The 13,210-nt window shown below is 41.3% G+C and overlaps 1 protein-coding gene across 1 annotated transcript; it reads left to right on the top strand.

Annotated features, from left to right (window-relative positions):
• The first annotated feature begins 520 nt into the window (after window positions 1-520).
• Window positions 521-12,938, top strand: LOC119191368 (gelsolin-like). Its single transcript, XM_037445271.1, has 4 exons — window positions 521-666; window positions 5,860-5,940; window positions 8,875-8,948; window positions 12,829-12,938. The coding sequence occupies exons 1-3, from the start codon at window positions 559-561 to the stop codon at window positions 8,944-8,946; spliced, it is 261 nt and encodes an 86-aa protein (XP_037301168.1). The 5' UTR covers window positions 521-558; the 3' UTR covers window positions 8,947-8,948; window positions 12,829-12,938.
• The last annotated feature ends 272 nt before the right edge of the window (window positions 12,939-13,210 follow it).

Genomic DNA, 13,210 nt, shown 5'->3' on the forward strand with positions numbered 1-13,210 from the left:
CTTCCGTTACGTGCGCTGCGTAAACGTTAAAGTTATGCAACAATGATGCATGAGATTGTTTCTCTTAAAAGTTCTACAAAAATATATTATAAAACAAAGTCCCCGTTACATCTGTTTACCTAAACGCTACATCTGTTTACTTAAACTCAAAATCTAGCCAACGGATTTAGATGAAATTTGGTATGGAGATAGTTTGAGACCCTGGACGAACATAATCTCGCGGGAAAATATATAGCGTGACATTTAAAACGCTGTAGTGCGGGTAGACTTCACACACCCTCAATACTCCTGTAGAGAACTTCTCAGGTATACATGTTTTTCACGATGTTTTCCTTCACCGTTAAGCAAGCGATAATTCACAAATGCACACTTAATTTTAGAAAAATCAGAGGTGTGCTATTGGGATTTGAACCTGCGGACATTCGTCTCGACAGCCTCTCATAGTTACTATAAATAAAATAATCTAAGTGTAATAACCGCTCATAGTTACTATAAATAAAATAATCTATGTAATTCCATTTAAACATAGTCAAATAACCTATTGCCTCTTGTTTCAGAATGAAATTGGTCCTGTGTGCCCTCTCGGCACTGTTCCTGTGCGCGTACGCACGCTCCACCACATACCAGCAGCCGATATCGCCGCAAATCACATCTCTTACTGATAAGGTACCATATAAAAAAAAACTTTTTTTTTTCAATGTTTGCGAGTGCCTACAGCGCTCACCCAAAAGCTCTGTGTGTTTGAAGGAAAACCTCATTCTTTAATATCATTGTGACAAAATTGATCCATGAATTACGAGTTTAAAAAATAAAATCGGTTTTAATTTTCTAATTTTAGTGCAAATATGATGTGTAAGTATTTCTAACACTATGATGTTGCTTCGAAAAATTCTCTAGGGTAGTAATGGCATTAGGGCGCGTAAAATTAAAATTACTTTTCATTAATATTAATTTTGTTCGAAACTCACACTGTTTTTATTTTACATCTACGGCTCAAGTAATTTATTATAAAGTGTTATATCCAATGACGTTTTACAAATAGACGCGTCATAGACTAACAAAATTGCACATAAAAACAGCGCAGTATTTACTATAGTCACAGCCCTAGCAGTTCGCATTGATACGGCCCGAGCGTCGACCGCCGTGGCCATCTAGTTTATTGGTCTCTGGTCGCCATGACAGTCGAATAAAATGCATTTATTACTTAGTTAAAAATAACTTAAATAGTGTATACTTATTACTAACGTACGAAATGAAACGTTTTTTTCATTCACAGTTGGAGTATAATTTATACATCGTCTAAAACACAGGCAGGCATTTTATTTATAAAAATACAAAAAGTTAGTAAGCCGACTAGCCGCAACAGTGGTTGGAGGTTGACTAAGTGAATGTCGGCAATTACCTTGCTTTCGTCTTACCAGTATTGAGCTCGGACAACGTATCTATGTAATAAAAACATCTTAGGACCCAACTATGTTTTTATTTACAATATTCGTGCACGAATTATTTTATCTCATACCACCACTGGCATGCGTGTTCGCCTTACACAACGCATTGATATTATTCAACAGATCACAAAATCCAAAATAACTCCGACACATAACACGATACAGGAAACACGTAACAGAATTAAAATGTTCTATGATGTTAATTTACTACGAAGAACGTAAACCAAGTTGAAATACAAAATCAAGGCCTTTGTCTATCCAGTTCTAGATGTGTGTAGATTGTGAGCTGGTTAGCGCACCACGTGTCAACTTTTTTTTACTAGCACGGGGAAATAATCTTTCTGCACCTGATAGTAATTGAGGGCCAATAGTATGTCGAATGACGAGAGATGATTACCCCACAGTCGACACAATCATGCCTTTTGGATTCGTATATACAGTACATACGTGGGCCACTGTGGCGGGTTTTAACACCTGGTGTACGGTTGCTATCCAGGCGGATATAATATAGGGTCATTTTGACATCGCGTTACTAACGCCCGAAATTAATAATGTATCTACTATCCAAGACTGAAACCTATCTTAGATTGCCGACTATCTTTCGATTGCTCTCCTACCGGCATGTCAATAAATAAATGAAACCACATACTTATCTACTTTGAAATAATACTACAATAAGTTACTTGAGCCGTAGATGTAAAATAAAAAACTGTAAGTTTTGAATAAATATTAATAAAGAGTAATTTTAATTTTACGCGCCTTAAAGCCACTAATACTACTCTAAGAGAATTCGTCGCAGCGACATCATACTTTCAGTCAGAAATACACTCACACACGCCATACTCGCACTAAACTACAAAATGATAAAAAAAATCAGAAAATTAAATGCATGATTTTTCGTGAAAACATAAGTTATTAATGGATGATTTTTGGCACAATGTCAGCAAAGGTAAACAAGTATGTGGTTTCATTTAGTAACGCTATGACAAAATGACCCTTATATCCTATCAGTAATAACTGTATTTCAGATACAAAACGAAAATACGTATTTTATATGTGTATTATGCCAGCGCTACACAGACAAATATTTGAACAAAGACTTTGTCACACATTTGAACACAGTTACAGACACTGAACAAATTTCAATTTTAATGGCTCATACTTTAATAATAATATCAGCCCTGTATTATATACTTGCCCACTGCTGAGCACGGACCTCCTCTATTACTAAGAGGGATTAGGCCTTAGTCCACCACGCTGTAGTGCGGATTGGTAGACTTCACTCACCTTCGAAATTCCTATAGAGAACTTCTCAGATGTGCAGGTTTCCTCACGATGTTTTCCTTCACCGTTAAAGCGAACGGTAAATTCACAAAGAATACACACATGATTTTAGAAAAGTCAGAGGTGTGTGCCCTTGGGATTTGAACCTGCGGACATTCGTCTTGGCAATCCGTTTCACACCCAACTAGGCTATCGCCGCTTTCAACTTACTTTTAGGTTTCCGTATAATCGGTTCTCCTTCAGGCAACTCAATACCTGAACGCTTTGATGTGTGGTCGAAAAACCGATACCGAATGGCAAAGTGCGCAATCATTTAAACGAACTTTGCACAAATACGCAAATACACGTGCCACACATTAATTCAAACAAGTGCTCAAATAAGTGTTCAAATATTTTTGCTATGTGTGGCATATACAAATACTTCTATGTCAATAAATCAGATCTCTGCGTGGCGTAGTGTAATAACAAATTTACAGTGTCTAGGCGTCATAATTTACAAACTCTTCTAAAGAACGCAGTCTAGTTGATGTAACTAATACCCACAATAATCCTCAAGTGGATTTTAAAATCAAAACAACTAAAGCTTGATTGTTTACGACGTGATAATCTCTAATGCGGAATATAAATTGACTCTTGACGTTGGCCAGATGTTAGAACTAGTTTGGAGCATTGGTTTTATTTTATTTCTATAGTACAACAGCATGTATATTAACAAAATTAAAGCTTCTCAAGACATAAACCATTAATGGCTGATATATATACCCATTACAACAACGAAATAAATATAAATAAAAGTAATTTTAATTTTACGCGCCCTAAAGCCGCTACTACTACTCTAATAGAATTCGTCGCAACATCTTTAATGTGGGCAGCATAAATAGCTTTTTGTCCATTCCTGTATCGGGAGAGGAAAAGGCTTTATTAAAAAAATATTTTGATTTTATCAAAATTTTGCAGGCATGGGTAGAAGTGGACGTACGGAGCGGCATAGTCGTGAAATAACGACCAAGCTCCTTAAATAAAAATGTAAAAAAAGAAGAAAAAACGTCGCGCGGGTATTTGCATATGCTAAACCATAATCAAACCTCTGTGGTCGATACTTCCCATTGTCATTTTTATTGTGATTTGTTCCGGACAGGTTGCACATGCACCTTGCACCTCACAGTAGGGTCATTTGCCGCGCAAATTTAAAAAAACAAAATACAGTCCAAGGAACCCACATTCTAACAGCCTATAATAAACTGCTAGATAGCTATGAAAATAAACAGACAAACTATTTACGATTTGAAACTCAAACAAGTCAAGACTCATTAACAACAAATCTTTTAAAAGCTACATTAAACTGTTAGTGGTTTTACTTTGATTTAGATGCCAATACGATTAGACAGAGTTCTAAGATTATTTAGAGCGGGCGGGAAGATTATTATACAAAAATTTTGCGCTTATGCGATAGTTCAATGTACTATCAAACAGCAAAAAAACACAACAATGTAAAACACTTCATATTTTTTCAGTAAATAATAAATATATTATTAACCATTCAAAAAAGGAGGGGGTTTTCAAATTGACGTGTATTTCTTTCAATATTTGTTACTTTAGAACTCAGTCATTTATATATCAACAATTTAATGGAAAAAATATAATTAGTAACGCAATTTTAAAATGACCCTGTATACATGGGGATAAAGATTTACCCCGTTATTCATAGACGTTTTTATCTAAGGACGGAGCAAAGCTGTGATAACAAGTCTGTTTCTCATTTTTATCTCAATATTAGCCAATCACAACGGCCTTATGTCTACGCACTGCGAAGGCTGCCATGCCGTCAGCACTGAGAAACAGACTTGTTATCACAGCTATGCTTCGTCCTTAGATAAAAAACGTTTATGAATACTGGCGCTAATCTATCTATATATATAAAAATGAATCCCTATTTCCCTTGGTCACGCCATCACGCGTGAACGGCTGGACCGATTTCACTATTTTTTTTGTTATGTTTGTTATTGTTAGGAAAAGGTTCTTATGAAAGAAAAAATTCAAAAAATTGCGCGGAAAATAAGAAAATTTAACAAAACTTAACGAAAATATTAACTTTATATAACTGTCAATTGTTTCAAATAACTGTCAGCGATCGACAGAATGCGCGCTGCAAATTCATAGTTAAGACGGGACAACGTCTGTCGGGTCAACTAGTTAATCAATAAAACAACCATATATAAACTTATACGTATATTTAATGCTGACCGTGGAATCCTCGCCTAAATGAAGCCATGACACATTTATCATTATTCCATTATCCCCATGGGGTGCGGCATGGGGCGGCCACCTTTATCGATCGACCATTTGACCTTTCAAACAAGGTCACATAGTCTGAAACATTGTCGAATATTCTATAGACACGAACGTCCGTATAAACTAAATCAAAATCTGAACTAAAATGGCAACCAAAACGTCACTGTTATAACCTATTTATTGACTTTACAACGAATAATTGAACTTATTTGATAAATATTTTTTATTTATCCACACGCTGTCAATGGTGAAATCATACTAGTCAGGAGTTTGGATTGCAGTACAGTTGAGACGGGCTTCTTCTGCTACTGAGAGGGATAATAGGCCTTAGCCCACCACACTGACCTAGTGTGGGCAGACTTCACACACCCTCAAAATCCTTTAAAGAATTTCTCAGGTATGCCAGGTTTCCTCGCGCTGTTTTCCTTCACCGTTAAAACATGCGATAATTCACAAAACACACATAATTTTAGAGAAATCAGAGGTGTATGCCCTTGGAATTTGAACCAGCGGACATTTGTCTCGGCAGTCCGTTCCACAACCAACTAGGTTATCGCCGCTTAAAATGCTCTTGAGTACGTACAAAACGGGAAAGGTTATTAATGCGGGCAAAGTTTTTTTTATTGCTTTGAATGATGAGACGAGCTTGCCGGTCTGATGGTAAGCGATACGACCATAAACAGTAGAAACATCAACACACTTGAATTACAAAGTGTTCGGTATTCCACTGCGCTTGCCATCCTGAGACATCTTAAGTCTCATTATGTCCAGTAGTTACACTGGCAACAATGGCCTCCAAATTCAGTCACGGGTAATTATTATCTCTTTGTTGCAGGATGCCAGAAGTAAAGCGAGAGTTCATCCCGCCTTCGCCAATGCTGGACGTCAGGCAGGAGTGGAGGTCTGGAGGATCGAGGTGAGTTTAACTCAATATTGATGTAAAATCACAGTTTGCTGTTACGTCACATGTGGAGAGCTTCTCTTCAAGGTAGTTTAAATTAAATCTGAATCAAATCAGTTTGCTGGAATCAATATAGTTTGCCGTTGCGTTGCGTGTATTTCTGGAAGCCCAAACTACAATTTGACTGTATTTTTTTTAAATTGAACATTAAAATTGTTAGTTATAATAATATCAGCCTGCATTACATACTGTCCCATTGTTGGGCACGGGCCTCCTCTACTACTGAGAAGGATTAGGCCTTAGTCCACCACGCTGACCTAATGCGGATTGGTAGACTTCATACACCTTCGAAATTCCTATAGAGAACTTCTCAGATGTGCAGGTTTCCTCACGATGTTTTCCTTCACCTTTAAAGCGAACAATAAATTCACAAAAAATACACACATGATTTTTAGAAAAGTCAGAGGTGTGTGCCCCTGGGATTTGAACCTGCGGACATTCATCTTGGTAGTCCGTTCCACATCCAACTAGGCTATCGCCGGTTATCGAAGGTGTGTGAAGTCTACCAATTGTTAGTTAATCTAGATAAATACATGAACGAAAGAACATAATGTTTATTTTAAGCACCGACTCTAAAATTATTAACCAGTATTGCCGTGCTAAGCTCAAAAGCGGTATTTCGAAAATCAAGATCTTTATTTTGATCGTCAGATAGCTTAAAGAAATACCTATCCAATGAACTTACTTAAATAACGATATCTTGTCTCGAATTTGTTAAAAAAAGAGTTTCTCTATCTCAGTTTTACATACAAAACTATAAAACTAAGTATATTTACAAAACTCCGATTATCTCGAAATAAGGTAAGGCTACATACCGCTTTTGCGCTTAGCACGGCAGTATATAGGTAATGTTAAATTATTTTTGGTTTTTAATGGTTTCTGAAGGTGGTATGATTTTTTGTTAAATCGTTTTAGTAATATCATAACCAATCTCTTTTAAAGACAGCGTGTCTATAATGTTTCTAATACTACGTCTAAATTAACAAGTTTTTGCAGCAATATGTTGCGCGAGACGCTGGTTTTTCACATGCTAGTCCTGGGTATACCACCGTAATGTCTATTTCTGTCAAGCAGCAGTGTGTAGTCACTGTTGTGTTCTTATTTGAAGAACATTGTAGCTAGTGTAACTACTGGACATAAGACTTAACATCTCATGTCTTAGGACAGCGCAGTGGAATACCAAACAATACTTAGTCAAAGTAGGATGGTGTTTTTATTTATGGATGGTCATATCGCTTACCATCAGGCGAACGGCAAGCTCATGTCATTCAAAGCAAAAACAAAAACAGAAACCATCTTAAGTTCATTTAAATACATACTATTAGTAAATAAAACTGACTCTCATTCAAAGCAATGATAAAAAAGAAACCAACTCAAGTTCGTATACATACTATTATTGAGTTGAACTGCCTCAAACTGGAGCAGTTAATTCACAGTGAGTCAGCGTTTGATAAGATCTATTATTATCGCAAGGTCGGGTGTGTACTACGCGATGTTGACAGTTAAACATCATTGCAGTAAAAGGACCGTATAGTTAGTTATAGACCGAACATCAGGGATACATTTTTGCTCCAAAACTTATTACTAATAAGTCGCTGTCTTATTTGAAATGTCCGTCAAGATGTCACAGCGTGCTTAAATATTTAATACATAACATATTTATAGAAAATATGCGCAGTAAAATCGTGCAAATCATGATATGAAAAAAATATAAGTATGTTACATTAATGATTTGTTATTTCACAGTAGATTGAATATCACATAAGCGCATCATTTTTGTATGACAATCTTTCCAATGTCCGCTCTATATAACCTTCAAACTCTTTGGTAAAACATTTGCTATCAAAATAAGCATGAGATAATCGAGTATTTTATAATATCTTTGTAAGGATTTTTTCTATTGGACCTCGCAGTCAATACCAGGATACCTGCAAATGGGATACTGAAATCCCCTGGCTTAGCAACTAGGCTCTGGAGTTAGGAGCAGATATCTTCGGAAGGAAGTTTGGAGGAATGATAAGGAAACCTCTTAGGATAGGAGGAGGGGAAAGGCCAGGAGATGTTCACGAGCCCTTATAGGTCTCAATGTGAATTGGCAACCATGAGGTATACACACTGAACTGTGTGTCTAGAGAGACAAATGTTTCCCCGTGTGAGCGTGCATTAGGTGTGGAGGTCGGTCTCCAGAATTGCCTCAGAGGGTGTTCTTTGTAAGTTTAGAGGGCTCTCAGTTTACGATGGCGAGCGTCGGGAGAAAGTTATACTATAAAACCGCAATAGGTTAGTTTTATTTCAATGTCCAACATTCGCGTAAACATAAAAAACTATTATTGAAGAGTAGTACGCATGGCAACATTAACTTCATACAAGGCCACAAAGTAGTGGTTATAATAAAAATAAATTATTTTCCTTATTCTAAAACAAAAAAGCGATGTCTGAGCATTTGATGCCAAATGATTTGCAATTATATTTGGTACATAGGATTCCTTCCTAGTCAAATTTCGGCCACGGTGCCCAATCTCAACGTAGATCAGATAAGTACACAGGAGATATTATAGTGCACGAGTGTGTAATACACAAGCACTCTGTTCCTTCTCATAGTCCGGTGAGACGACATGACCGGAGAGATCAGCAGGACCAACGGCTTTACATGCCGAGGCACGGGGTATCACAGCCAACTTTCTGACTCCGAGCTGCGACTGAGTAATTTTTAAGATGGAAAACCCAGTTACAATTGTTTTCTGGACCGACCCAGGATATGAATCCTGGATCATTCATAAAGTCCTCAATCCCAGTTGAGGCAATATTTGCCTTGTATTTCTTACACAATTTGTCTCAAATTAAAATTACTGTTGCAAAACCATTACATATTATGGAAATATTTTTCAGAACTTCGAGCCCGTCGCTGTTGCGCAGAAGGACTACGGCAAATTCTCGAAGGAGATTCCTACATCGTGTTGAAGGTAAGACTATTTCTAAATAAATACATTTTAAATAACTATAGACTGCCTCGGTGGCGTAGTTGTACTGCGAGTTCCTGGGTTCGAATCCCGGGTCGGGCAAAGTGATATTAGGGTTTTCTGCTCAGTATCAGCCCGGAGTCTGGAATTTGTGCCCGATATGGCGATAGGCGTAGGGGCGTGACGACCCCCACCGCCCACTAGTGGTGCTCACTACCACTAGTGCAAGTAGTCCACCGACTAATGGCGGTAAAACCATTCCAACACGGCGGAAGGAAGTGACAAGACACAAGACGGGCAGCAGCGTCTTGTGATGAGACTTCCGCCACTGCGATCGCCAACCCGCCTGCCAAGCGTGGCGATTACGGCAAAACCCCTATGGTAAAGTCACATAAAACCGGCCCCTAGTCCCCGGCGGCCCCGCTATTCCTGGCTACGGTAGCGGTCATGGTAACGGCGGGGCAAGGTGCTAGAATCCCCGGCAGAGACCAAGCTACCACAACCGACGAAAACTGGCCCTGGCAACATATAACACGCGCACACTGCGGACCGACGAGAAGTTAGTCGAACTGGAGGAAGAAGTGAGCAGGTTACGGTGGGACGTTATAGGATTATCTGAAGTCCGAAGGCAGGGGAGGACTCGATAATCCTCAAGTCAGGTAACCTGTTCTATTTCCGGGAGGGCGACCAGCAGTCCCAAGGTGGTGTCGGGTTTATCATCCACAAGTCCCTCGTAAACAACGTCGTGAAGATCGAGAGTGTGTCGGCAAGGGTGGCGTACCTGATACTCAGAATCACCAAACGGTATTCGCTGAAGGTTATTCAGGTCTACGCCCCGACCTCGGCACACCCGATGATGAGGTGGAGGCTATGTACGAGGATATATCTCGGGCTATACATAGCTCCCAGACCTACTTCACCGTTGTTATGGGGACTTCAACGCGAAACTGGGCACACGTAGCGGCAACGAGCTGAAAATGGGGAAATTTGGGTATGGGCAACGGAACGCGCGGGGTCAGCTGCTGGCCGACTACATGGAGAGGGAGGGACTCTTTATGATGAACTCCTTCTTCAAAAGCGTAGTCAGCGCAAGTGGACCTGGCTGAGTCCCAAGGGTGCTACCAGAAATGAGATTGACTTCATCATGTCGACCAAACGGCGTATATTCAATGATGTCTCTGTGATCAATGCGGTGAAAACCGGGAGTGATCACCGAATGGTAAGAGGCACATTGAATCTTAACGTATCGCTTGAGAGGTCTCGACTGATGAAGTCCATGCTCCGACCAGCATCTGCCCATATCAAAACCCCGAGAGCTTTCAGCTCGAACTCCGGAACCGCTTCGAGTGCTTAGGTGAGTGCGTAGATGTGGATGAGTATAGCAACAGGCTCGTGAAAACTGTCCAGACGACTGGGTCTAAGTTCTTTAAGACCCAGCGTCCAAAAAGAACTCAAAAGATCTCAGATCCCACTCTACAGCTCATGGTAGAAAGACGCAAGATGGTCCTGCAGTCTTCTGGTGACGTGACAGTCTGCCGGAGGCTCAATCGACAGATCTGTAAGTCCCTGAAACGTGATATACGCCAATTCAACACTAAATGTGTTGAAGAGGCTATTGAGCGGAACAGGGGCTCTAAGGTGTTCGCCAGGGATCTGTCCATTGGGAAAAGCCTGCTGACCAAACTGAAGACCGAGGACGGCAGGATTATATCTTCCCGACCGGAGCTCATGGGTGAGGTAGAGAAGTTCTACGGACAGTTATACACGTCAACACGACGACCTGTTTGCAGTGCGGCCACAGATCCAAGAGCCCCACTAATCCGACACTATACCGAAGACATCCCGGACATCGACCTGTGCGAGATTAGTATGGCTCTCGGGCAGCTGAAAACAACAAGGCTCCGGGTGATGACGGAATAACAGCAGAGCTTCTAAAAGCGGGCGGACAGCCAATATTAGAGGCTCTTCAAAAACTATTCAATTCCGTCATTCACGAGGGTACCACGCCCCAGGCATGGCACAGGAGCGTGGTGGTGTTTCTTTAAAAGGGCGATAAAACCCTTTTAAAGAATTACAGACCCATCTCGCTCCTGAGTCACGTCTACAAGCTGTTCTCGAGAGTCATCACGAATCGTCTTGCTAACAGTCTCGATGACTTCCAGCCTCACGAACAAGCCGGATTCCGAAAAGGCTATAGTACCATAGACCATATACACACGCTGCGGCAGGTTATACAGAAGTCCGAGGAGTATAACCGGCCCCTCTCTAGCGTTTGTGGACTATGAGAAAGCCTTCGATTCGATCGAGACCTGGGCAGTGCTTCAGTCTCTCCAGAGGTGCCAAATTGACTATCGGTATATTGAAGTGTTGAAGTGCCTATACGAAAACGCCACCATGTCAGTCCGCCTCCAGGATCAGTACTCGAAACCTATCCAGCTACAGCGTGGCGTGAGACAGGGAGATATAATATCTCCGAAACTGTTCAACGCTGCACTGGAAGACGTCTTCAAGCTTCTGACTGGAGAGGACTCGGCATCAACATCAACGGCGAGTATTTGACTCACCTTCGATTTGCCGACGATATCGTAGTCATGGCTGAGACCCTAGAAGACCTTAGCGCAATGCTCGATGACCTCAATAGCGTTTCCCAACAAGTGGGTCTCAGAATGAACATGGATAAGACAAAAGTCATGTCTAACCACCATGTCAGACCCACCCCTGTCAAGATAGGAGACGCTACACTTGAAGTTGTCGACGAGTACGTCTACCTGGGACAAACAGTCCAATTAGGTAGGTCCAACTTCGAGAAAGAGGTCACTCGTCGAATCCAACTCGGCTGGGCAGCGTTCGGGAGGCTCCGACACATCTTCTCGTCCCGAATACCGCAGTGTCTCAAGACGAAAGTCTTTGACCAGTGTGTGTTGCCAGTGATGACATATGGAAGTGAGACGTGGTCGCTCACTATGGGCCTTGTCAGAAGGTTAAAAGTCACTCAGAGGGCAATGGAGAGGGCTATGCTCGGAGTTTCCTTGCGGGATCGAATCACAAACGAGGTGATCCGCAGGAAAACCAAAGTAACCGAAATAGCCCTTAGAGTTGCGAAACTCAAGTGGCAGTGGGCAGGGCACATAGCTCGTAGAACTGATGGCCGTTGGGGCAGAAAAGTTCTGGAGTGGCGACCACGAACCGGGAGACGCAGCGTAGGCAGGCCCCCCACGAGATGGACCGACGATCTGGTGAGGGTCGCCGGAATCCGATGGATGAGGGCGGCCCAGAACCGGTCCCTGTGGCGCTCAATGGGGGAGGCCTATGTCCAGCAGTGGACGATTCAAGGGCTGAAATGATGGCGATAGGCTCGCCCCCTATCACATCATGGGACGGAACACACTTGGCGAAAAGTGGGTGCCTTGGTTGTGCCTCTGCATACCCCTTCGGGGATGAAATGCGTGATGTTGTGTGTGTTTGTGTAATAACTATATCAGATGAGGTCGTTACTCCTGATGGTTACACAAGGGCGTCGCTAGGGGGGGGTGGAGGGTGGCTGGGAGGTGCAATTGCCCCCCTAGAGATTCTAAATAAAAGCGACAGCATATGTCTACCTTCTATGTGGAAGCCACTATGATCGAAATAGTAAGCCATTTCTGTCTATACGTTATCGATTTTCTCAAATTCTACTGAACGGATTTTCATGAAATTTCGTATGGAGTTGGAAAGACTTACTTTCTATCCCGAGAAAATATACAGCGAGACTTTTACCCCGGAAACTACTTTAGGCATGCACAACTGCGAGAAAAATCTAGTAATTATACATACAGCAATTATTAATAGGCGTTAAATATATCTCTAAATACGCTAACATCGAGAAATCTTAAAATACTTCCAGACTACGGCAGACAAAAGGAACAACCTATCCTGGGACATATACTACTGGATTGGCAGCGAGACGTCGCAGGACGAGCAGGCGCGGCCGCCATTTTGACAGTCGGACTTGACGATAAATTTAATGGAGCAGCCGTACAACATAGAGGCTTTTGGGCTACGAGTGCGCAGTTCAAACAATGCTTCCCGTCTGGTGAGATTAATTCCCTATATTTTACTAATAATCCAAAGACGACCAACCGATCATGTTGTTTGCCTGTTTAATATTAATAATATAATATCAGCCCTGTATTATACACAGTCCTACTGCTGAGCTCCTCTACTACTGAGAGATTAGGCCTTAGTCCGCCACGCGGGCCTAGTGCGGTTGGTAGACTTGAAAAACC

Source organism: Manduca sexta, unplaced genomic scaffold (genome assembly GCF_014839805.1).
Source record: "Manduca sexta isolate Smith_Timp_Sample1 unplaced genomic scaffold, JHU_Msex_v1.0 HiC_scaffold_141, whole genome shotgun sequence".
NCBI lineage: Eukaryota > Metazoa > Arthropoda > Insecta > Lepidoptera > Sphingidae > Manduca > Manduca sexta.